This window comes from Mus musculus, chromosome 1, assembly GCF_000001635.26.
Source record: "Mus musculus strain C57BL/6J chromosome 1, GRCm38.p6 C57BL/6J".
Classification (NCBI taxonomy): domain Eukaryota; kingdom Metazoa; phylum Chordata; class Mammalia; order Rodentia; family Muridae; genus Mus; species Mus musculus.
Window position 1 is genome coordinate 149,829,042 of NC_000067.6, and position 26,350 is coordinate 149,855,391.

The 26,350-nt window shown below is 39.0% G+C and overlaps 1 protein-coding gene across 2 annotated transcripts in view; it reads right to left on the reverse strand.

Moving 5' to 3' along the window:
* Nucleotides 1-576: 576 nt before the first annotated feature.
* Pla2g4a (phospholipase A2, group IVA (cytosolic, calcium-dependent)) overlaps nucleotides 577-26,350 on the reverse strand; it is a 131,673-nt gene continuing 105,899 nt past the window's right edge. For both annotated transcript variants that reach the window (NM_008869.4, NM_001305632.1), the window contains 4 exons: nucleotides 22,226-22,410; nucleotides 13,123-13,318; nucleotides 11,577-11,734; nucleotides 577-1,151 (listed from right to left, as the gene is read on the reverse strand). In NM_008869.4, the coding sequence (NP_032895.1) occupies nucleotides 1,020-1,151; nucleotides 11,577-11,734; nucleotides 13,123-13,318; nucleotides 22,226-22,410 (671 nt within the window). In that variant the 3' untranslated portion in view covers nucleotides 577-1,019. The remainder of the gene's footprint in view (nucleotides 1,152-11,576; nucleotides 11,735-13,122; nucleotides 13,319-22,225; nucleotides 22,411-26,350) is intronic.

Here is a 26,350-nt window from a genome sequence, read left to right on the forward strand (position 1 = left end):
GGTGGACAGAAAAAGATAAAAAATATTAATAAGGGCACACTTTTCCAAGTGGGAGACAGTAATGCCCATCAATTGTTTCAAGAAGGCAATTTGTAAAGGAACAAACTATGTGTCTTTTATCCAAGGATTCAAGGGAAACTGGGAATGGTCACCTCCTGGAGCTAAAGGTGAAAAAGCAAAGATGGTAGCATAAAACTACATGTTAAAACACTTCCATTAAATAATAACAAGGCCCAGCAAGATGATTCAATGGTTAAAGTCTTCAGTGCATAAGAATAAAGAGCTGCGTTTGAATCCCCATGAGAAGCCAACCTGGGCAGTGCGTATCTGCAATCCCAGCACCCTATGGTGAGCTGGGAGGCAGAGACAGGTTAAGCCCTGGAAACTCAAAGGCAGCTGCCTAGTTTATGCAGGTTCAACAAAGCAACCCTGTCTCACACAGAATGAAAGGTCTAACATTGAGTTGTAGTGGCATAACCACATTTGCAACCACACATATAAACAGCCACAAGTACACACACATCATATAAAGCCCACTCATTGTGAAAGATTTTGAAATGACAGAAAAGACTCAAGTTTCTAGTGGTAATTTGTACAGCAAAGTATTTATTTCGTATGTGTAAATATAAACATTTAAATAAAAATAGTGTTGTAACATGGCATGAACAAATCTAGTTCAGAATAACATTCACACACAATGGGAAGTCTCCTTTACTGAGTTAAACTATTAAATATTTTCAAAAGAAAAGACATGTCATATTTATATAAAAAGTACAGGTAAAAAATGTGAGGAATGTTTAAAATACAGTATATAGCTCTATGCTAATGTCAAAAAATTCATACTGTCAGAAACTGTTGCTAAGTATTACATAATCAACATCATTTTCACCTAACACATGGCTAAATCTCCACAACTTTGAGTAGCAGCCAGTCTCTTCTGCATAGTAAGATGACCTCTAATGTCTTCTGAACTCAAATTGTCATGGAATTCAAATGGCTTGATCATCCCAGCACAGAAATTACACAGTGGGTTTACTTAGAAACTCCTTATTGAAGAATTTTCTTGCTTCAACATTACTGAGGGAAACAGAGCAACGAGATGGGTTCTGTCTTCTGTATTCAATGCTCTCAACAATGGCATCCTTTATCACCTGCCAAAAGACACAGAAAATTAATGATGAGCACAGCTATAAATCTCTGAAACATTCGTTGGTTGAAAACAAAAGCCTCGTTTCTTTCTGTCTTTTATTTTCTTTGCAAGTGTGTGTGTGTGTGTGTGGTGTATGTGTGGTGTGTGTGTGTGTGTGTGTGTGTGTGTGTGTGTGTATGTGTGTGGTATGTGTGTGTTTGTATCCCTTTTGAATTCTACTGAGGGAAATATGATTCTTTTGTGCAGAGACTGTGCAAGATCTCATTACTACACTCTTGTGAAGATGTACTCTAAGAGTACCATTGAGAATAAAATAATTGTTGTAAGGTAAATTTACATTCCATCAATCCTTCATTAGGAAGTGATAATAGGAAAGGAAATACTGAATTGGTAATTTGTTTTTTAAAGTTAAAGATGGGTGGGAGACCACAAAGGAGGAAGCTGTCCCCTAGTGAACAGAGAAGGTATATTGCTGGAAAATTTTCCTGATTCTCACTAACAAGTAGAGAACTAGTGTCACACCATACCTTGTGATTTCCCCCAGGAAAATACTTTGCTATTATCCATCCAAGGTTACCTTATGTCTATTCAAGTTAATGATGATCACAGGCAATATACATCATTTCTGGTATGAAATTAACCTTGTGCCAGGTGGTGGTGGCACATGCCTTTAAACCCAGCACTTAGGAGGCAGAGGCAGGTAGATTTCTGAGTTTGAGGCCAGTCTGGTCTACAGAGTGAGTTCCAGGACAGCCAGGGCTACACAGAGAAGCCCTGTCTCGAAAACCAAAAAAAAAAAAAAAAATTAACCCTGTTAGAAATTTTAAGAGAGAGGGGAATTTGGGGAATTTGTATTTGGACAGAGTCATTACTGCAGTTGGGAAATTGCTTTGGGAGTAGGGTGGGAGGAAGCTCAAGAGGACTCTGCTACTGTTTTAGAGACCTATCAACATCAAAAAGCCTCAACCTTCCCCCAAGAGTGGTCAAAAAACAGATGTTTGGGACACTAAAGGCAGAGACCAGTTACATGGCCACTCCAAAGCCCCCTTTATCCTCAATGGGACTGTTACGTAAGGTTAAAGCATTGACTTCTTACTTTCAGTTCTACATTGTGAACAAACATGCTTGGAAAGTTCAAAAAGCCCAAGACCCATGACTTCCTCCCACTCAGACCTCATGAGGCTCATCTGGCCACACACACACACACACACACACATACACACACACACACACAGAGAGAGAGAGAGAGAGAGAGAGAGAGAGAGAGAGAGAGAGAGAAGGCTTTTCCTTTTTTTAAATTAGGTATTTATTTCATTTATATTTCCAATGCTATCCCAGAAGTCCCCCACACGCTCCCCTACCCACTCCCACTTCTTGGCCCTGGCGTTCCCCTGTACTGAGGCATATAAAGTTTGCACGACCAATGGGCCTCTCTTTCCACTGATGGCCAACTAGGCCATCCAGAAGGCTTTTCCTAATCCCACAGGTCACCAAGCAAGTATGCTCCAGTGCCTAGAACAGAGCTAGGAGGACTCAGTTATGCGCACATGTGGTCAGTATCCAGCAACTTATCATACCCATTGGTAGAAACCTCTATTTCTTCCAGAGTGGCTAGTTAAATATGCTGTCACATTACCAAACCAAAACAAACCAAAACAAAAACAAAAACAAAACAAACAAACAAACAAAAAACCTAAAAACAAAATAACAGAAAAGAATTTATCCTGAAGAAACTTGAGTCTTTCATATGGTTAAAAAATATTGTTAGTCTCTGCTTGTAGAACCAGAGTCAAATATTACAGAGTCTTTTAATTACATGTTGGCAGAATGCATTTACCCATACATAAGAGAGACATAACACATTCTGGGCTTCAGATCTATTGAAAAAGACTTGAGTCAAAGGCCTCCTTGGCCCATTCATGTCCAGGTTCTGTGAAATAGATGAAAATCAGCCTACACACTTCAGATTGTTTCTTCTTCTTTAAAGATTTACGTATTTTATTTTATGTGTGTGAGTATTTTGCCTGCATACAATTGCACTATGTGTATGCAGTGTCTCTGGAGTGTGGAAAAGGGAGTTGGATCCCTTGTAAATATTTATAGACAGTGCATGGGAACCAAACCTGAGTCATCTGCAAGAAGATCAAGGACTCTTAACTGCTGACCCGTCTCTCTACTCCTGGCTTCTTTAAGACAATAATAACGTTATTAATCTTAGGTTGCTAGGAATTGGAGAATATTGCTAGAAAGTGCTGTGGACAGTGACTAGCACATAGAGAAATATCCTGCAACAGACATGTGCTCATACCATTGCTTATAAACTGTGTGTGATGAAAGTTAGGAAGCTATAAAGCTTATAAGAAGTCAATATGGGCAAGAATGGGCTCATTACACTGTGTGAACTGGCAAATCAATCCTGCTATTCAAATGACCTTCTGTATTTACTTTTAATAGTCTCTGTCTTTCTAGATTCTGGCTGGCTGCCATGTTACCAGTCAGTTCTGCTCCTTCACGCAGATGTATACCCTTGGTGCAGGGAAGGGTAAAACAGCCATCCAAAATGCTTTAGAACAGAAAAGACCCAGGGAATAGTACACTTGTGATGGCTGTCTGACTCTCTCTATCACACACACACACACACACACACACACACAGAGAGAGAGAGAGAGAGAGAGAGAGAGAGAGAGAGAGAGAGAGAACAAAGTTTGGAGACCAAGATTTTTTTTAGCTCAATTGGTAGACTATTTGCCTAATGTATATGGGGGCACTGTGTTCAATATTTTACACTATAAGAAAATAAGGAAGATAGAAAAAACTAGCAATGTTGGTATCACAGAGATATAATGAGATATGAATGGGAGATATATATTCATTCTAGGGTTTGCCTTTATAACTAAAAATCCAAGTCATTTGGGATAAGAGTGTGCAAGTTGAACCACTAGATGGCATATTAACACTATGAAAGCACTGAACAGGCTTCTGTTTCCTCATAAAACAGCCCTACTGCCGCCCTGGGAACCTAATGCTTCCAGGCCAAGAAAAACTTAGTATTAAATCACTTGCTAATTGTAAAGCTTTTAGAAGCTACGTGACACATCTGGATGAATCTAAAATGTCTTATGTAGTATCTGTATCTTTCTATCTTTTTTTTAAGCCAGGAATGACCTTAGAGGGTTTGTATAATTGCTTCTCTCCCTCCATGGGGTTTCAGATCCTCCCTTGCCAGTTTATTCCAATAATATCCATTGTTTCCTAACCTTCTGTATCCTCACTGCTTGTCCCAAGTATTATCCATGCCATCTTCTTCTACACCATTCAAGAGCTTTCCAATTTCTTTTTAAAAAAACAGTTCCCTTAATACTACAGCATTTTCAGTAGATAAGTAAAAAAAAAATTTTAAACTTGGAAAAGAAGATCTTCCTCCCTTCCACCGAAATGAATGATTTTTGAGGGGTCTATAGACAAATTGAGATGCTTATAGTATCAAATTAAAAACAGCAGTCCAGGAGAGAATGTTATGGTGTAACCTTACAGAGAAGACACACCTTTAGAGAGGAATAAAAATAATTACCATCATAAGAAGCAACTACTATTTTCATAAAAATTACTGTGAGGCTCCTGACTAATGTTTGATTTTATGTAAGTCTGAAATACCATGAAAACCAGGACTGTTAGTGTTTGACCACAGCACTGAGACTATGAAAGGCATATAACAAATATTTTCTAGATTAATAAACGCCCAGATAAACCATGAGGAAAATATAACTGGAGTTAAACACATATTATTTCATAAGCAGAGGAGGCAAGCAATTTTCTCCATGAATAACCATATAAAGCTAAGAATGGAATGCTGTGGTAAACGCAGGACATATGAAACACATGGAAACTGGTTGGCTTGGTTGGAAAAGAAAGTGAATGTAGAACACTAAGTAACAAGGCCACTTGGGAGAGAAATGGTTGACAGAGAAAAGAGTAAGGAAGATTTATGCCTTAAGCTCAGTCCCCACTCCAAAACTGTGACTTCTGGCATTTTTTCTAGTTTTTTTTTTTTTTTACTTGATTCCTATGCCTATAAATTCACACACACACACACACACACACACACACACTTAGATCTATCCATCATGCTTCTTTGGCTGGTTTTAAGTGTTGAATGTTTAGGAGAAAATATTTGGTTAATAAAGGTATTCATACTTTTGTTTTTGTTTTTGTTTTTTGGGTGTTTTTTTCTTTTCTTTTCTCTGAAACAGAGTTTCCTGAGAGAAAACTCAGGAACCTCTTACCTTAGCTTCCTGAGTGATAAGATTGCAACCTGGGCTTTTGGTTCTTTGGTGCTCTATGTCTCTGTGTCTTTGAACATAGCCTGGCACATCTAGTAATAAAGACACATTGAACCAATGTACAAATGAGATAGGATAAGGTCACACAGGGCATGAAAGGCAGATTAGTGTGGGGGTGTTAGGGTTCAGAAAACACACCCTCGAATGAAAGTCTCAGAAACAACAACAACAAAAGCCTTGGAAACATGTTCTCTTGTCTATTGTCTCATGGTCCTTTCTCTATTCTTCCTCAGATAATCCAGGACAAGTAGGGTCTCTCTTCCCTAAAGGGGAATATAGACATTAGAACTCCCATTATCTGAGCCCGAGGTCTTAAAGAAAGTCTTAGCCTTACTCCCTATCTTTCCTTCCCTAGAACCATTCATAAAGGAAGGCTCTGCCCCATCTGATGGCACATCCTATGGACCCCCCCCCCTACACACACACACTTCAAAGCATCCTGCTTCATACCCAGGACAGAATGTTACACAAACATGAGAAAAAAAAGTCAAACAAACCCTCTCTGGGTTTCTCTCAGAATTAGATACTACACATTCTATTAAAACAATCATATTTCTATACATGTCATATTTCTATACATCTGTCCATGCATCCCCAAACCTAAAATTAAAAAGTAGTAGTTCATTTTAGAACTTTGAATCTTTACTCTAAAGGATCCCATATTGTGCAGAACCATGCTCTAATGAATACACGAGGCTTTTCTCTACTTGATCTACGTTTTGTTTAGGATATTGGCCAAGACTGTGTGTGATGTGCAGGATGAACCACTGTCTCCTGTCCCCTGCAACCCTAATAAAATAGGGTCAGAATATTCAACTTGCAGATTATCTTTTGCATAGGCAAAAATTGTAATTTGTACCTAGCCAGTATAATCATAATGATGACATGCCATTAGGCTAAAAATTAACTCCTAGTACTTAAGACACATACTTTCCCTCCTTCTGATTAACACATACTTTTTAACACTATGATAGTCAACATCAACTGCCACCTTGTCACAATCTAAAATCATCTAGAAGATAAATCTCTGAGCATATTTCTAACTGGTTTGTTAAGTTAGATGGAAAGAATCAACTTAAAAGTGGGCAGTGTCATCCCATGGACTGTCATCCTCACCACTCTGTGACTGTCACTACTGTCACTGCTGCTTCATGATCCTACAGTCATACCTTCAGCGACCATCATGGATGATGCCCTCAATTTATGAACCCAAACAAACATCTTCTGCTTTTGTCACACAATCCACAAGAGAAGAAACTAATAAAAACACTTTATAAAACTATCGGACAAAACTGTCAACAGATGATGCACACTGGCAAGTACTGAACTGAGTGATTATAATAGTACCATAGAATCTGTCTGAATTTGCCTACTGAACTGATAACTAAATAAGAATGGAAAACAAGCCAAATCAACAGGTACTGTGAAACAGTCCTTCAAATACACGCTCCCTCCAGATCAAAGTGATGGCTTCTGAGTGTACATGTTACATGGGCAGATATGTGCTGTAAACACGCTTCATGGTCAACAACTCCATCTACAACCAGTGGCAACTTTTATCCTCGCCCTCATTATATTCAACCAGTCAACGGCTTCTAAAAATAAATACCTGAAAATACATTGTATATTTATGTGAAGTGCCAGGAATTATGATCACTAGTCCTAGAGCCCAGAAGATAAATGTCCTGTTTTTTATGGAGTTCATAATTTATAATTATAAGCAGAAAAGAATATAAAAACTAAAACTTGTTCATTATATTTGCTGTTTCAATTTTCTGAGTTCCTATTATATCCTAAGTCCTTAAGTTATTTTAACTAGACCCCTAATCCTATAAAATGCATCACTGTTTCCCCTACAAAAGAAGAAAATAACCTACCAGTTCAAGGTCTCCCAGTTAGGAGACAGCTGAGCAATGACTAGACACACAATTTTGTCTGAATCCAAAGACTCTGTATACCACATACCGCACGTCCACCAGTCTAAGTCACTATACCCTAAGTTTCTAATAAGGAAAAGAAAATCTAAATCCCACAAAATTCCCTAACTGTAAAAGCATCACAGCAGTGTTCATTGTAAAGGAATTTGGGAGGACTGAGTAAGGGCAGAAAATTGATGCTAATGAAAAAGCCAGACTGCTGTCAAAATGTGAGCCAAAGCAGAAGCCCAGCACTGGAAAGGACAGAGTCCTCAGAGAATGAGCAGCAGGAGTCCCCGCTGCAGGACACACAGAGGCCTTTTCAGACCAATACCAGATCAGAAAACAAATTGCAAGAATACACCTTAAGCCACAGTGACTCTGGCCACAAGGTTGAAAACTGTTTTAGGATTTGATAGATTAATGACTTTGCATTTTATTCCAGTTTATGCCAGACGAAACCATTCTGATGATCCACATGCACGTTTGCTTACGTGTAAGTCCATGTCTTGCTCCACTGAGATGGTGTGGGAGGCTTGAACCAACTGAATTCAATGTACTGTGCTGCATCATAAGCTCAGCAAAACTTGAATAATTTTTAGGCATCACCACTTACCAATAATTTTTGTGATAAAACGTGTTTTTCTTGGATAAAGGCAATGCAAGAGGTCACCAAGAAGATATCAGTAAAAATAGAATAAGACACAGAGAGAGAGAGAGAGAGAGAGAGAGAGAGAGAGAGAGAGAGAGGGAGGGGGAGGGGGAGAGGGGGAGGGGGAGAGGGAGAGGGAGAGGGGGAGGGGGAGAGGGAGAGGGAGAGAGAGAAAGAGAGAGGGGGAGAAGGAGAGAGAGAAAGAGAAAGAGAAAAGAGAAAGAGAAAGAGAAAGAGAAAGAGAAAGAGAAAGAGAAAGAGAAAGAGAAAGAAAGAGAAAGAGAGGGAGGGAGAGGGAGGCAGGGAGGGAGAGAGAGAGAGAGAGAAGGAGAGGGAGAGAGAGAGGCACAATCCACTTAAATGTCAAAATGACCATTTAATTTAGGAAAAAGCCTACATTCATTAATTTAAATACATTTACTTAATGCCTACACTGTCACCATCTATAAAACTTGTTTATATGGTAAATCCTTAACATTTTCACTGTTTCATATTTAGATTCTCCATGCACTTCAGGACAGCAAGAGATTGTCATGCAAAGCTAAGATCGTCATGTTTGAGTGGCTTCTGTGTGCAGGGAACTGTTTATGCCATACCTGGTTACACATTCATAGTCACACTGCCCCTGCGATGAATCCTATTGTTCCTGCTGTTAAGATAAAGAATCCAAATCTCCTCAAGTCTGAGTAGTATGTTCAGTGACAAGTGGCCCTGCGGTGATTCGAATGAGAAAGGTTCCCATAGGCTCATATATTCGAATGCTTCGTCCTTAGTTGGTGGAACTGTTTGAGAAGGATCATATTTTGTGGCCTTGTTGGAGTGCATGTGTCACTTGGGGTGAGCTTTGATGTTTCAAAAGTCATTGCCATCACCAGTTACCTTTCTCTCTGCCTTGTGGTTGTGTCTCAAGCTGTAGGCTCTTGTTAATGCTCCTGTCCTATGCCTGTCTGCTTGCTGCCATGCTTCCCTGCCATCCTGATCACAGAATCATCCTCTGAAATAATAAGCCCACTAAACTCTTTCTCATCATTCTCACAATGCCTTGGTCATGGCCTCTGATGACAGCAATAAAAACATAACTAAGCCATGACCTATCCTTTATGTAAAAATACTATAAAACCCATATCTTTGCCTCTAAATATCATGCCTCAAATGTTAGCAGAAGCTATAAAAAATGTTGGTTTACACAAAAGGGGGTAGTTGCATGTGGAAACTCAGCGGTTATGACACCAAGCATGAAATCTGTACAAGCTCAAACCAGACAAAATCCTATCATATGGAGGCATGGGGGCAGTTATAAAGTTCTAGCTCTAGTACAGGAGCTATTGGCAACCAACAGAAGAGGGTTTTTTTTTTTTCTTTAAGGATATTACTCTTTCTAAAGGATAGTCACACAGCCAAGAGGATATTGGTGGCACTCATTGGACTTGACATACTAAATATATTAAAAACGAGACACAAAGATGGTGTGCATGGAATTGGGAGGCACATTTGGGGTAACACTGACTATGATGAAAATATAATATATAAAATTCTTAATTTTTATACATATCAAATATATTATTATATAATGCTTTGTTAATAGTTTGTGAGTATATAGCGTTTATTGATTTATAGTCAGGATGATTGTTTTGAAAATCAGTCTATTTTTGTTCAGGCTTTAAGGTTTTTATGTCTGCATCAAATAAACTACCTTGAGGAATGTTTGTAAGTATGTAAGTAGATACTACACAATAGCTTACAGCAAATGCTTTATCAGGTTTAATATAAATGGAACCTGAAAATAGCAAGAGAAACATAGTTGTTTAAAATACATATGTGAATTTGTATTCAAATATCTTTATTTCTAAGGGGATATTTATAGTTCTTACAATTCTATTTCTTTTCATTAAAGGATAATTTATCAAATTTAATATATTTTATCCCAAAGGTTATATGAGTCTATTCTTTTCAAAACAGAATATTAGGATCTCTTTAGCTCTCTTTTCTTTTAGTATTATTGAACTTTATAAAATACAGCCCTCCTTGTGGACTGGAGAGATGGCTCTTTAATTAAGAACACATACTGATTTCATAAATGCCTGAGATCCATTCGTATCACCCATGTAAGGTACTTTGTAATTGCCTGTGGCTCCCACTCCATGGATATCTGACACCTCTGGCTTCAGGGGCCGCCTATATTCACATGCCCCCTCCTACACACTTACATGAAATGAAATCTAAATAACATAAAACACAACATTATTTTCAAACTTTCTCTGTGTTTCTCATGTCACAAAATTCATGTCTCTATTTTCTATAAATTATAAGCATCACTACAGAAATAAGGTAGAATGAGGTTTTTAAATATTTACTCCCATGTAAGCTTTACTAAGCATCCCATGTAAGAGTTATTAAGCATCTGTTAAGCAAATAATGTGTTACAACTTTTGGTAAGTACATTGCATATTAGTCATTGCCTACTAGAAAATATGGGCAAAAAAGGAGGAATTTTAGAATTTATAGGAACTGGAGTTTATTAGAAATATTCTTGTATGATGACTAAATTGTATTGAATTTTGAAGTATTATGGCCACTGTGTCATGATTGCATTTGACCTGTCTTTAACTGTCTCAAGGAAAATGATCTAAAAAGCATGAACACTGATGGATGTCAGTTTTCCTTTAGCACAAATCTAGTTAGGTTCCACAGAAACAACACAGCCATGTGTTCCTTCAAAGTCTTCATAATTGACCTCCATAATTCATAATCCACAATCATTCATAATTTCCAAATAGATCACCAAATCATACATAATACACAACTCTAATTATCTTTCCTTTCTTGTTTTCTTTCCTAATCCAATGAGCTCAGCTTTTACAGGTGATAATAACTCGTTAGATGCTTTGATTGTGGCCCACAAGTTGATGATCTCAATCACACAACAGCACTATAAAAGGGTGCATTTAACACTAAGCAATCTCACAGACAAAGACTTTCAGGAGCAGATATGCTAGTGATAAGAATGTTTGATACTGCAGGGAAAGCCTTGCTTCAGAAGTCGATTTCACAAAGCACACAGGCTATCTCAAAGGCTGAAATGCAGGGGACTGGAGTATTTGGTGATACTGTCAAGATCTACAAGAACCAAACATTTGAAAACATTATGCCATTGCTGAGATGTCTGCAATAATGACATTCATGGTTACACTCTCTCCTGCCCATATACTGCTCTTCCTCTACTTCCCTCCTTTTATAAATTGTTTTTACCATTAAATGGATACAATACATATATATCAGGGAAGCTGAGAAGGAACACTTCCTTCACCAAACAATGCATAAAGTGTGGTTCTGATTAGCCACAGACAGTGATGTCCTTATTCATGACTTTTTAGTGTCTACTAGATGTTAGTGACATCATTCAGGAAAATAAGGCACCATGTTTTGCATATGGTCACCTCAGAGCCATATCTGTCTTCTTAATGAATTCATGTGTAGGCTAAGGAGTTTCCATGTTATCTGCTGTGGTAGATACTCACATCAATGTTGTTCAGTGTGTTGAAGTACATCAAATCGTGAAGCCTTTTGAATGCTTGATTGGGATACTGAAAGTTGAAGGTTGAAAATGGCGATTCGGGGTCATCAAAAATGTCAAAGTCAGCAATTTCTTTCTCTTCTTTGGTTTCCCTTAGAACACCTATATGCCAAAAAGAATATGCATCTTGCTTTTGAAAACTTAAAAAAAAATTCTCCAAAACATACAAAACAAGCATAAGGACAGCACAGAGAATCACCAGAAAGCCTGTGATTCTAAAAAATTACTCCATTCCCTAGTCAGCCACACTCAAGTTGGGAAGATACCCAGCTTCCGTGCCTGCTAGCGTGGGTGGGAAGGATGACCCCATATCCTGGGTTCCTGCCTTATAGCCTTCCCCAGATGGGTCACGTTCCTCTCTGAGTAGCTGGCATACAAACATGTGCTATGTTGTCTGTCTCCCTGCCCAGTATCACTTCCTCACTCCCTTACAAATAAACCCTCTGCACTTGAAGCTTGTCCTGAGAATCTTCCTCCGGGGAAATCCAAACCAAAACATTGAACCCTACTCAACCATCAGAAGTCCCTATACTTACCAACCTCTTGGTTTCTCCCCAAGAACTACCAGTAATAGAATATTATCTAGGTTGCTTTCAGTTTAAAATCAGGGTTTCAATTTGAAACTACGGTTTCAGTTTGAAAACGAAAGATGCTAGCCAGCCTTCTTTCTCCAGGATGAGACTTGCCTCACAACTCCACTCTCACTTCTTCTTTATCCTTCTGAGAAATCTAGGGAAAAACTTCCCTATATCCCATTACCACCCAGAGTTTGTGTGTGGTGGGTGGGTGGTAATTTCTAATCACAAAATGGAAAACTGCATCTTCTGGTTTGAGAAATATTTAGCAATTAAAGCCTTAAGAACGCCATACCACCCTGAATGCACCGGATCTCATCTGATTTCAGAAGCTAAGCCAGGTTAGGCCTGGTTAGTACTTGGATGGGAGAATGCTTTTTTTTTTTTAATGAGAATCTTTTAGGATGCATTAGAGTCTACCTACTCCTTCAGATATGAGAAAACAGAGTAACCATTTCTTGAATTAGATCTCCTTTGCTGTAAAATATAATGTGACATCCCAAAATGATCAGTTATGCTGTGGGTTTTGTTTTTGTTTGTTTGGTTTTTTTTTTTAGAGAGTTTTGTGATCAATTAATACTCCCAAAGAATTTTCCATGATTTTGATTTTCATGATTTCACAAAGTTGAAAGTCAAACTATTTAAAACATCCTTTATGAATTGGACACCTACCAAACCCAAGATGCTGGTTCAATGCCCTAATCATCTTTAGCTAAGATTGTCATTCTTCTTTCAGTTTCTCTATTATAAGGAACATGAATCTTGGGGTAAAAAAAGAAGGAAGGGCTTTGGGCTCCCAAGTCACTGCTGTTTGTCATGGTAAGAGGCGCATTCCCCACAGTCACAGTTCATGTGACAATCTCAGTGTAATAGCAAACATCCTACCAGCCAGACTTCAATTTTACAGAAACATACCTGGGGCCTTGTACTTTCTGAAGTTGATGTTGGCCAGAACAAAGTGGATAATGGTTGGGCAATCCTTCTCCACATCAGGATTCTTAGGTTTAAAAACATAGCATTCCTTTAATCCTTCCCGATCAAACACATAAGGATCGATCTTTGGAAAGGGAAGCTTGTTCATTTTCGCCCACTTCTCTGCAAGCAGAAGTTCCTGCAGGGAAGAGAAAGATGCGTTGAGAAATGTCCAGTCTTCATTCATTCATCTGGTCTGTCCATTATTCTACATCCATTTTCTGCCAGCAGTTGCTAAGATAAAAAAGAAAAAAAAATCACTGTGTTCAAGGACTGTGCAAATTGCCAATATCTGTAAAAATGACTCTTTAAACAACCTCAGTACCATTACATCAGTTCTCAATATGGACTGGCTAAACAGCAGACATCTGACAAATGCATTAATGAACTGATTTGAATAAGAACTATTAAAAAGAATGAATTTATGAAATTCCTAGCCAAATGGATGGACCTGGAGGGCATCATCCTGAGTGAGGTAACACATTCACAAAGAAACTCACACAATATGTATTCACTGATAAGTGGATATTAGCCCCAAACCTAGGATACCCAAGATATAAGATATAATTTGCTAAACACATGAAACTCAAGGAGAATGAAGACTGAAGTGTGGACACTATGCCCCTCCTTAGATTTGGGAACAAAACACCCATGGAAGGAGTTACAGAGACGGAGTTTGGAGCTGAGATGAAAGGATGGACCATGTAGAGACTGCCATAGCCAGGGATCCACCCCATAATCAGCATCCAAACGCTGACACCATTGCATACACTAGCAAGATTTTATTGAAAGGACGCAGATGTAGCTGTCTCTTGTGAGACTATGCCGGGGCCCAGCAAACACAGAAGTGGATGCTCACAGTCAGCTAATGGATGGATCATAGGGCTCCCAATGGAGGAGCTAGAGAAAGTAGCCAAGGAGCTAAAGGGATCTGCAACCCTATAGGTGGAACAACATTATGAGCTAACCAGTACCCCGGAGCTCTTGACTCTAACTGCATATATATCAAAAGATGGCCTAGTCGGCCATCACTGGAAAGAGAGGCCCATTGGACTTGCAAACTTTATATGCCCCAGTACAGGGGAATTCCAGGGCCAAAAAGGGGGAGTGGGTGGGCAGGGGAGTGGGGGTGGGTGGATATGGGGGACTTTTGGTATAGCATTGGAAATGTAAATGAGTTAAATACCTAATAAAAAATGGAAAAAAAAAAAAGAACTTACCTACTAAAGAAAAAGATAAATGGTTCAAAATATTTACAACTATGTGAATGGGTTTTAAGCCTTGGGAGGTTGATGACTTTTACAGTGAAGAAAGGAAAAACTCTGGGTCTCGGTTGGTGTGCTATTGTTTTGTCAAATTGACACAGCTAGCTTTATCTGAGAAAAGGGAACCGCAATTGGCAAGATGCCTCCAGTAACACTGACTTGTATACAAGCTGTGGGAAGCTTTTCTTCTTTCTTTTCCTTCTTTCCTTCCTTCTCTTTCTTCCTTCCTTCCTTCCTTCCTTCCTTCCTTCCTTCCTTCCTTCCTTCCTTTCTTTCTTTCTTTCTTTCTTCCTTTCTTTCTTTCTTTCTTTCTTTCTTTCCTCTCTCTCTCTCCCTCTCTTTCTTTCTTCCTTCCTTCCTTCCTTTCTTTCTTTCTTTCTTTCTTTCTTTCTTTCTTTCTTTCTTTCTTTCTTTCTTTCTTTCTTCTTCCTCTTCCTCTTCTGCTTCTCCTGCTTCTGCTTCTGCTTCTTCAACACTAGGTTTCTTTCCATAGCCAGGACATTTTTCTTAATCAGTGATTGATGGGGGAAGGTCTAGCTCACTGTGGGTGTTGCCACTTATATTCACATAGTTGTGGAGTATGTAAAAAAGCAAGCTGAGCAAGCCAGTGTGCAGCACTCCTCCACTGCCTCAGACTCAGCCTCCGTTCCTGCCTCCAGGTTCCTGCCTCCAGATGCTGATCTGACTCCCTGGAAGACGGATTACACGCTATAAAATGAACTAAACCCTGTGCTTCCAAAGTTGCTTTTGGACACAGAGTTTCATCACGGCAATGGAAATACTAAGATGCCCTGTTACTGGATTTTATACCTGTCATCTCCATCAAAGCATAAAAAAAAATCAATTAAATTATTTTACTAAGAATGTGAAATTCAAGTGTTGTTCGCCATTAACATGGTATAAGTTTTTGTATAGCTGGTAAGATTGCTTGTAGAGAAAATACTTTTTAAAATTGCTGGTTGTTTTTTCAATAGCTACTACACACAGTTAGAATTAGAGCTTTTGGTTGTCGGACGTTCCTATTTCATTGGATTTTTGTATTACTAGTAAATGTTTTAAAACAATGTTTCCTTTTGTTTTATTTTTAAATTTGTAATAAAAGTATACATATTTTAGAAATTACTTAGTTTTATGTATATATAATATTTGTATGCCTCTAAATTAGCATTTTTGTGGCTTCTGCTTATGAAAGGGAAATGCAAAGCAACTTCAGACCTCAGTGCATCAAGTCAGTGAGTTCTGAGTTCAGTGAGAAAGCCTACATCAAAGAATGGGGGGGAGCAACTCAGGAAAACACCGATGTCCTCCATAGCCGCCTCTGGCCTCCACACCCAGGTGCAGGCATGTGTATGTACACCACCATTCATATGCATGCACTGAACATGAATGTGTACACACACACACACACACACACACACACACACACACACCATACAAAGTATAAATAAATAAAATTTAGAACTAAATTTAAACCTGGGGAATCAATGTGGAACATTGTCAGGAAAAAATAAGCCTCATTTCATTTTCTATGTAGTTTCTGGAGCCAGAATAAATACATGGTTATAAAGTGCCATGGTGTAAAACCACAGATTGGGCCTGGTGCCTGAGTCCAAATGTCAGTTCCATGGCCTGGGGCATGTTTCTGAACTTACTATTCTTAGCTATAAAACACAGATTATAATCTGAATAAAAGGAATTACTTAGATCACCATGTCTCACACAGAAAAGGCTATGCAAATATCCAATCAATAAGGATAAAAAGAAGAAAACAGAAGAAAAAGGAGGAAAATCAGGAACCATACTAGAAGATGTTTAAAGATGGTGGTTTTTAAGCTATTATTGTCATATTGATTTACTCAATACTAATCATCACTGGCTGAGGGCAAAACAGTCAGTGAGTGTAGTTGAATGGCTCTCAGCAGCACAGCATCTAGACCCTGTTGGGTAAGGGACAACCTTTCATATTCAAAACCATCAGAGATGCTATTAAAAAGTTACACATTTCCAGAAGACAGGGCCATACGACTACACTATGTCCTCAGTGTATTTGCTCACTTATACAACAAATACTGTTGAGCCTCTCACTATGTCCTATGCTTAAGAGAGAACCTGCATTGGAAGCTTTGATGTATTTATGTCCATGAGAGAGACAACTGAAAATAGTTCAACCTTTTGGGAAAGTAGGAAAGGCAGAAGACAGGCCCAGCTGAGACAGAAACATGCTAATTAGATGATACAAGGCCCCGCTGCCTAGACACGACAGCTACCAGGCACCAAACAGGTGAGGGGGCCTAAAGTCACTGTGGGAATTGTGAGCCACAGGATAGCATGGGGACTAAAGTGTCGCTGCTGTCCCTGACATAACCAGCTCCTGAGCACATCTCTCCTATGCATCACCGTTTTCCATTTCTCAGCGATTTGCTTCCTGACTCTGCAAAATGAAACTGATCACCACTCTCATCTTCACGGTGTAGCTGTGAGGATTAGAGATGAGACATGAAAAACTTGAGTGGACAGCAAGTATTTCAATCTGGTACATCTGAATTCAGAAATCATATAGTTTTCAGTACTGAACTTTACATGCATATGTGTTTATCTATGTATATGGGTATATCCCTAAAGAGAACTGATCAGTCTGTATAATGGTACATTTTTGCACATATTTACTGCTAAGCATTTGGAATTGCGTAAGCAATTAGTGTGCCCTTCCCAGGGGGAGACTACTCTCTACTCATCATTCCTAAGTTGCCAGTAGTTAGTTCTTTCTATAGTGTTCAAGCCCTCCTGGTCTCTCCTCTCAGCCTCAAAAGAGATCACAGAGTGGCATATAGGAGAGTTTGCAGGGAAGGGAAGGGAAGGGGTAATAATTTTTTAAAAATCTCAAAAATTATATAAAATAAGCAATAAAAATCCTAAATATTCAAGGAATCTGAAATTTTTTTTAAAAAAGGCATGAACTTTAAGTTGATCGATTCTCCCAAAATGTACAAAGAAATAAAATCTAAGACAAAGGGGATTCAATACATATGAGAGCAGTTGCTTTTATAAAATGTTTTTGCTGAATATGATTCTGCTTTGCTAAGAAGAAATTGACAGATGTAAAACTTCTTGTTTGAGGTTCTTGAAGACTTTTCTCATTCCTCTTTCCTCCCCCATTGCCGCGTTCCACCAAACTCCTCTTGCTATTTCATGTCTAGCCCTATCCACAGTTATTCATTCCTGATTATTCAACACCACAGTCAGACCAAGGCTCGTACAGTAAGGTACTTGCGTGAGAGACAGGCAAAGCAGCTTTCTAGTGTTTACTAACATGAGTCAGGGAATGACCAAATGATATGTGGCTGTGTGGAGAAAGAAGGAAAGGGAATGAGTTGAGGTAAAGGTCTGGCTATTTTTAGCTGGACAGAGTTATGCTGGGATCAGGAAGTGATGGAAACTTTCCCTTTTCTGCTCCAATCCCAAAGTGGAAAAGATTAAACACCGGTGACTGTAAGGGCCGTGATTACAGGATGGCAAACGTCTCCTTCCTGACGTCTCCTTTCTCTCCAGTAAGACTGAGAAACAATGACACAGACTGTGAGTAAACCCCCCAATTTGAAAGAGTTAAAACAAAAACAACATTTTAGTGAGCTAAAAGGCTTGATTCTCAAATCACAGCATCTGAGAGTCAGTGGCTGCTTGATACCCCAAGATGCTTCACTGTGGTCAACATCTTAAGCTTACATAGTACTAACTGCAAACACAGCTTCTTATCGAATAAAGAATTAGGTACCCTCTTTCAAAGGGATGCTTTCAAAAATGCCCATACTCCTGTTTGAATACCAAATTATAATTGAAAAACAAACAAACAAACAAAAATCTTAAAATAATTTAAAACAGTAGTTCTCAACCTGTGGGTTGTGACCCCTTAGGGAATAGTCTAATAGCCCTTTCACAAGAATTACCAATTAATTAATTTGGACCTACGATATATTTCTCTATACAAAGATATATACATAATAATAAATAGGTTTTCACAACAGAAAATGTTATTTTCATCTGTATGCAAACATAGTATACATATTTTTTACTACCCTATAATTTCCTCATTATTTAAAGCCTATTTTTAAGATTGTGGAGATAGATGACCTAACAGTATATAGATAATTAATGTTTAAAACAATATAATCATTAAAAATACTAAAGGAACTAAGGTAGGATGGACAGACAGAACCACCACTTAGAATTTACTATTGGTTGTTATAGTTACCATCTCTTCTAATAAGGAACTTGCTTTTGTTAGACTTTATGAGCCTCATAATGCAGTTGAGTAGGGGGGATACAAAGCTTGTATAACACTTGGGGCAGTTAGTGCTCCACTAAAATCTGGGTATATGCTTGCAAAAACATCCCTGGGAAAATTAATATTGGGTATATGTGCTGACCACAATGCTCTAACCTCCAGTGACTTAAAGGAGGCCCTAACAGGATTATCCTATAACCTAGCCACCCACCTGTGAATGTGACCTTATTAAAGAAAAGGGTTCTTCAAAAACATATTATCATAATATCATTACTCTGTGTGTGTATGCCTGTGTATTTGTGTATGTGAATGTATGTGTCTCTGTGTATATGTATGAGTGCTGTGTATCTCTCTCTCTCTCTCTCTCTCTCTCTCTCTCTCTCTCTCTCTCTCTCTCTCTTTCTCTCTCTCTGTGTGTGTGTGTGTGTGTGTGTGTGTGTGTGTGTGTGTGTGTGTGTGTGTGTAAGTCAAAGGATAACTTCCCTGAGTCATCCTACTGGCCAGAAGAAGGCTCTTCACAATATAATTAAGTCTCTTGAGCTGTGATCAGCCTTGATTGTGGGGTAGGGGTTAAGTACCATGACAGTTTTGCTAATAATAGATAAGAGACACATAAATAAAAATATCAAGTAAAAACTGAGGTAGTGACCAAGATCCCCAAACCACATTGCAAAGCATGTGCAGAGCTACCAGAACCCACAAAATCAAACCGTTCTACCATGAATCCTAATAGTGAACACAGCCGTGCTCATACCCTCGTCAACTGCTGGCCCTCAGAACTGCAACACTACACTTCTTTGTAATTTTAAGCCCTATGTATGATGTCATTTTTTAAATAGCCACTCTAAGAAAGTAACAGGAGAGGTAAACCTACAGGTACAACAGACAGAGTTCTCCACAGGCATGATGGGTTGCCATTTGCAAAGTTAACCCAGGCTAATGTGTCTCTGCAAGCCACTCCATCATCCAAGGTGCCTTACTGTCTGTAGTTCTGTCTCTTGGACTGGCTTGAGTGGGTAGTTCCCCTCACTAGGCCTGGTAGGATAGTGTGCCCAGAGTCAGTTCTTGTAGACTATGATGAGACCCAAGTGAAGAAGTAAATTACATGCAGGGTAGTTCTATACCAAGGGCCATGACCAACAAATAAATGAGGCTAATGTGGACAAACACAGATTGGTTTGTTCTATTTGTGAGTCCCCCAAATAACCTATATGGAGATGAATTGAGCTAACACACATTATTCCTAACACATGTATGCATAGCTAGCCAAGCTTCCTTGATACTTCTGTCCTTTGCCCCCCTCATTGCCTCCTTCCTTTTCCTTCTATTGAACAAAGGAGATCCAATGTTGTGGCTGGCCTCTGCTCATGAATCATTCAAAGGAACATTGAAAGAGTTACCCAGACCCATGTGCAATACATGATATGTGATATAACCTAGAACGAGTTATAACAAAATGGCTTGAAATATTTCTTCATAAAATACAGAAAAATATACCAGTAGTAAACCTGAGTTCTGCTGTACCAACAGCTGACTTGCTCCTCAATAAAAACCAAAGCAGCCTTCCCACTAAACTCAGTCTGTTTATTCATGAATGATCTGGCCACTAAGACAAGCATGATTGGGGCTACTGACAGGTAGGCATTAAATGGAAAGTCAAACAGTCACCGTCTATACCTACATTATTAAGTGAGTAATAGAAGTGAAACTCAAAAAAAAAAAAAAAAAAGAAAAGAAACACAGGGCTGCTCTTCTTGGAGAAACTAAGAGGAATAATGTTTGGAATTATGAGACTCTTTACACTAGATATTTTTTTTTAACAGTGTATCCTATCTGCTCTAAAGAAAACAGCATTCCTTATAATACTATTTGGCTGTTACTGCCTTTAATCAAAAGCCAGGGAAGGGAGACAGGCAGGACATGACAGCTAGCTCTCTACCCAGCCTAACAAAAATGGTGAGGTTCTTTCTCAAAGGAATAAGGTACAGAGAGATGCTTAACATACTGCTCTGGCTTTAATGTATGCCTAAAGTGGTGGGGGTTGCAAACTCAAACGAGTATACCACATACATATAATACACACGCTTGCACACAGACATGCACACACATACACACATGCCTTCAAAGACAGACTAGAATAGGAACAAATCATCAAAACATCAGCATTTTTATATAGAAATGTTTGACATATACATATGTATATTCCGTTTTTTTCATATATTTACTAAGTATATGTTCTTCTTAATCATAAGAATGACACATTTTAAAACCCTTTAAAATATTTCTCTTATTTGTGTTGCTAAGTGGTACCCTAGAAGTCCGTGGTAGTACCATCACATTCAGTAGTAAAGCTCTGACTCAGAAAGTGATGGCTTTGGCATTTTGCACTCTATTGGTCAAATGAATGCTCCTGTGCCTTCCACCATCAGAACCACCTCTTTGGAGTCATCACTGGAGACTACCACCTCTTTGTCCCTCATGGGTCATCAGTTTCTGCCTGTGGTTTGCATAGTACAATATTTTATTATCCTAGACTGGGCTTACAGTAAGTCATAGATTTAACCTTTTCGCCTTTCTGCCAACTCAGGTTAATCATCCTAAGATTCCAGTTCCGTGATTTTATTTGTCTGCTGGAAATCTTCCACCACGTCTCCATTTCCTACCTTCCAGGGTTAAAATTTTCCCTGGAGCCCTCCTCGTGGGCTTACTATCTGTGGGTCACAATCAGAGCAGCCCAGTCTTTCCAATGTGCTGGCAGTCATGTCTGGCCAGTTTATACCATTCACTCACTCACTTCCCTGTTCCCTGACTCCAGGAAGCATCAACACAGTCATGTCCTGATGTTCTACAAGTCATAGAATTTACCATTATCTTACCAATTCCTGTTCTCTTGTTGAATACCACTAACAGCCTCAAAGAGACTGAATATTAATATATGTTGAATATTAACGTTTTTAAAATGTTATCCACTTTTCATCCTAGGAACTTTTGCCACAATTAGACTGAACTGACAATTTCGTACAGTCTAGAGTCACCTAAGAAGGAACTACTAATTGAGTGGTTTTTCAGATCAGATTGGCCTATATAGGTATTGCCTTGATTCTTAACTTATATAAGGGCACAGTCTTAGTCAGGATTTCACTGCTGTGAACAGATACCATGACCAAGTAAGTCTTATAAAGGACAACATTTAATTAGGCCTGGCTTACAGGTTAAGAGGCTCAGTCCATTATCATCAAGGTGGGAGCAGAACAGGACAGCATCCAGGCAGGCACAGTGCAGGCAAAGCTGAGAGCTCGGCATCTTCATCTGAAGACTGTTAGCAGAATGCTCACTTCCTGGTAGCTGGGATGGGGGAATTAAGCCCATGCCCACAAATACACACCTACTCCAGTAGGACCATACCTCCTAATAGTGCCACAACCTGTGCCAAGCATATACAAACCATAACAGGCACCCAGCCCACTGTGGGGTGCACCCTGGGCATTGTCCTCCTTACCTTGAAAGGGGGACTGGTGTCACTCGGCCTTGCAGAAAAGTCAAAGGAGATGATAAGATCCACACCTCTCTGAGGTCGAAGAATCAAGGGATATGGCAGGTTAAATGTGAGCCCACTATCTACCACATGAATCTTCTTACTTTTGACATCCAGTGGTTCATATATTCGTTCAAATTCATCTGGATCTTTAAAAAGGAAAGGCATGAGAACAATGAATGAAATGGTCATTCGACATTAGTTCAGATACACAAATGTTTATCTTATACTTGAGAGGCAGAGCATCATGTGGATAGGTTCCCCATCTTTGTTAGACTCGGGTATAGGTTGAACACTAACAAATGTAGTTAAATGAATAGCATTAAGTCTTAGTTTCTTCATCTGTAGTATCAAAATGAAAGCAATGATTAAATAAGATGCTAAGGGAAGAACTTAGCTCAGCCTCCAGTATTGACACTAGCCATGATGCCTTTGATAGTATTATATGCTATTACAGCGTCTTAACTGACTTGAAAATATTTTTTCAGACATCATCTCGTTTAATTATTTGTCAGAGGGACAGAGGAGAGGACATTTAGAAGTGGAGGATGAAACAAACTAAAAGCCATCTAGAAAATGAAACATCTGGGAAGAGGCAGAGTGGGAACGGATCCATCTGCCTCCATCTGGACTGAGTGGATATTATACTATGAGATAAGGATCCAAGATAAAAGTCTAAACAGCACACTCCATAAGCACTAGTTGTGTGCCCACATTCATGCACAAGTCTGGGGACTGAACAAGCCGAGTACACACTGATAGATGCTGTGAGCCTACAGTCACGTAAGTAAATGCACTGACAGGACAGGGCAGTGAGGAATGCCATGGCAGAAGTATCAGAAGACAACGTGGTGAGGGAGGAGTGAGCATCCACCTATTCCATGACCACAGGAGACAGTTCTGAGATGACATCCTTGATCTGGAACAGAACCACAGAACCAATATTTCTGGAATTGTCTATTTAATAATTTCAGAATCCTTGCCTCAAAGACCTGACAACATAGACGTACAAAGGTTAAGGAGAGAGCAGCATACAGTCAAGAACACTGAAGTCATTTGTAGTAGATAGTTCAAAAGGCAGCCACTGGAGAGCACAGAGACGACCCACGAATGCCTTCAAGCTCCATGGCAACACATCAGTAGCACCTGAGCATGGGTAAACACAACGTTCAATGTTTGTTTACTGCAGAGAGGTTTCCTAGCATAATAAAACACAAGAATTCATAAGTAGTTTGGCTTTGCAAACCCAGTGTTTTCTCTTTTTGTTTTAGTTAAGAGAGTCATCAAAAAACAGGTCAGAAAACCAGCTGTCTCCCTTTCTTAAGCCCAAGATTGTCTCTGAGGAGCTGAGCATGTTCTAGGTGGGTTCCTAAATGGCATGCGACTGAGTACCACTGTCCTGCCTCCAAGATAAACTGACACCGAGCCACCTTTGTTGTGTTGCCATCAGCATACATTTGGGAATCATTAACTATAGTGCTGCATACAAAATAAGACTTTCATCACCAAACAGATTTCAGCAAGTCAGAATTGAATATCTTACAGGAATAGCCATGGAGATGGCATGTTCCTATTCTCCTTGCCATCCCTGGGAATAACAGTGGTTTGTGTGGAGAACTTCTTAATCCCCACAGTAAGCTACCATTCATTGTTACTTTATAACAAACTAGAAATTATGCCAACTAATTGGTGAAGATATCCAACTATTAAAAGGTCTGGTTGGGTTTTAAGTGTCAGTTGGCTTTGAACGTATTAGAGCCCTCGGAGTAGCACCTAAACTCAGTAGGCTCTCCCAGTATTTTATGTGGAAGGGATGGGGGTTGGGGGGAGATCAGGTTTTGAAAGTATATTTGTACTCAGGACCAATTTATCATGTGACAAGTACTAATATGTGGAAAATGTGTTTTAGACTACAATGGGCAAACATGCTCCTGTGATTGAAAGCACACAAACTCCCCAAGCCTGTGAGTGAGTTAATCTGGTTCCCTGACATACACAGAAACAACACTGCTATAAGTCAGTAATGGTTCCTTATAGCCGTGGGTCATGACCTTCCTAATGTCTCGACCCTTTAAGACAGTTCTGGCTCTCAATCATTGTTGCTACTTCATAACTATAATTTTGCTATTATGAATTTTAATGTAAATATCTGTTATACAGGATATCTGATATATGCCTCTCATGAAAGGCTCAAACCCAAAAGCGTAGTGACCTGCCAGTTGAGAATTCTGCCTTAAAGAGTTATGTCGTATCTGATGAATCCATCACATAGATTCAATTTACAACAGACAAATATTTGGATATCTGTGTCTTGAACTCTGGCCTGAATTATCTCATGTCCACTTGTTAGTCAAGATAATGTGTGTCACAGTAAACACTATAAACACAAAGTAAACAGGAAAGAAGCCACGTGACTGATGAATAACTCCTCCAAAATTTATTTCTACAGACAATTAACTATTTCACACACAACTAATATGGCAATTTTTATTATTTTATAATTTATCTTGTTTCAAAATGTCTGAAAGCTGAAGTCCTAGGTATGAGATAACTGCACCTTTTTACTCATTTTAGACTAAGAAACTGTGTCACTCAAAATTTAATGTGTATGAGCAGAGTTGCCATAGAATAAGATATAAGCTTCTTCCAATATTAATGTGTACATTGGACAAAATCTAAAATGTAAAGCCTTTACTTTTCCTTAGGTTCCATAAAGAATGTGTACAATTAAGAGGGGAATATCTTCTCACTATCTTAAAAGTGGCATTTCAGTTGTACACTATAGAAGGGGTATTTTGGGTTTTGTTTCACTTTTTATTACTGTTATTTACTTCTTTCTGTGTGAGACGGGAGGTCACACACATGCTATTGCCCATGTATAGAGGCTAAGGGCCACATGAGGGAGTTGGTTCTGTCATATGAGTCTTGGAGGTTTCACTTAGGGTGTCAGACAAGACAGTAAGTGACTTTATGCACTGAGCTATACACAGGAATTTTAATAAACTCATTTGAACCACAGGGATCACAGTTTGTGATAAACCTTTTAGCCTTCACAATAAACATGGGATTTTTCTAAAACTCCTACAGGACGGGAAGAAGATAAGGTTTCTTTCTGGAAAACCCTCATCTGTATGTACACTAACAAGCTCGGTGAATTCAGCCTAATACACAATTATGTCTAGCAATGGTGGTATCTAAATAATACATTTGGAGGAATTTATTATTGAACTAATTAGAACTTTTACATGTGTATCTCAATCAAGTAAACACAAATCACATTAAAAAATAATTTAAATGAAGTGTTTACTGAGATGGAAGAATAAACCTTTTTCCAAGATTATTAACAGAAACCAACTTTCCGTTGGAACGCGTCAAGAGCCTCTCAAACACTGAAGCCGGAGAAGTTGCTCAGTGTTTAAGGGCACAAATTGTCCCTGCAAAGGACCCAAGTTTCATTCCTAGCACCCACATCAGGCAGTGCACAACTGGAAGTCTGGCCTCAAGGCGCCAACCCCTCTCTTGCCTCCTTGTGCACATACACTGACACATAACTAGATAACCAAAACGTACTACTCTAAAACAAATCTCAAGAACAAATGTTTAGTGTATATGCTATACACTTTAGAATGATTCATTCCTTATGTTGATTTTACTTCTTTAAATTGCTAATAAGTGTTTTTATTTTTATTTTTTCAGGGAAAAGGCATGAGACAAGGTGATATATACACAGCAATTATTCTCCCAACCTCACAGCAAGGGGAAACCCCAGGCTGGCCACACTTGTGTATCGCTATGCCTCACTGACCTAGAGCTCCCTCAGAGTGGCTCGTTTTCTCTTTCCTATTCGTGTTATTATAGCCAAAGCAGAGAAATCCTCCCATGAACGAGCTCCTGGAAGAAAGGCCTTAAAGTGTGTTTAATCTTCACAACAGCAGAGGTTACACAGAACACGCTGGCCGGTGAATCTTGAGGTCCAAGCATGTTGCGAGTGCATCTAAACTCTGGACGAGTGCAGAAAGGAATGAAAGAAAGAAACCAGGTGAGGGTTCAGAACAACTGTTAAGACAAACAATAAAGAGGCATAATTCC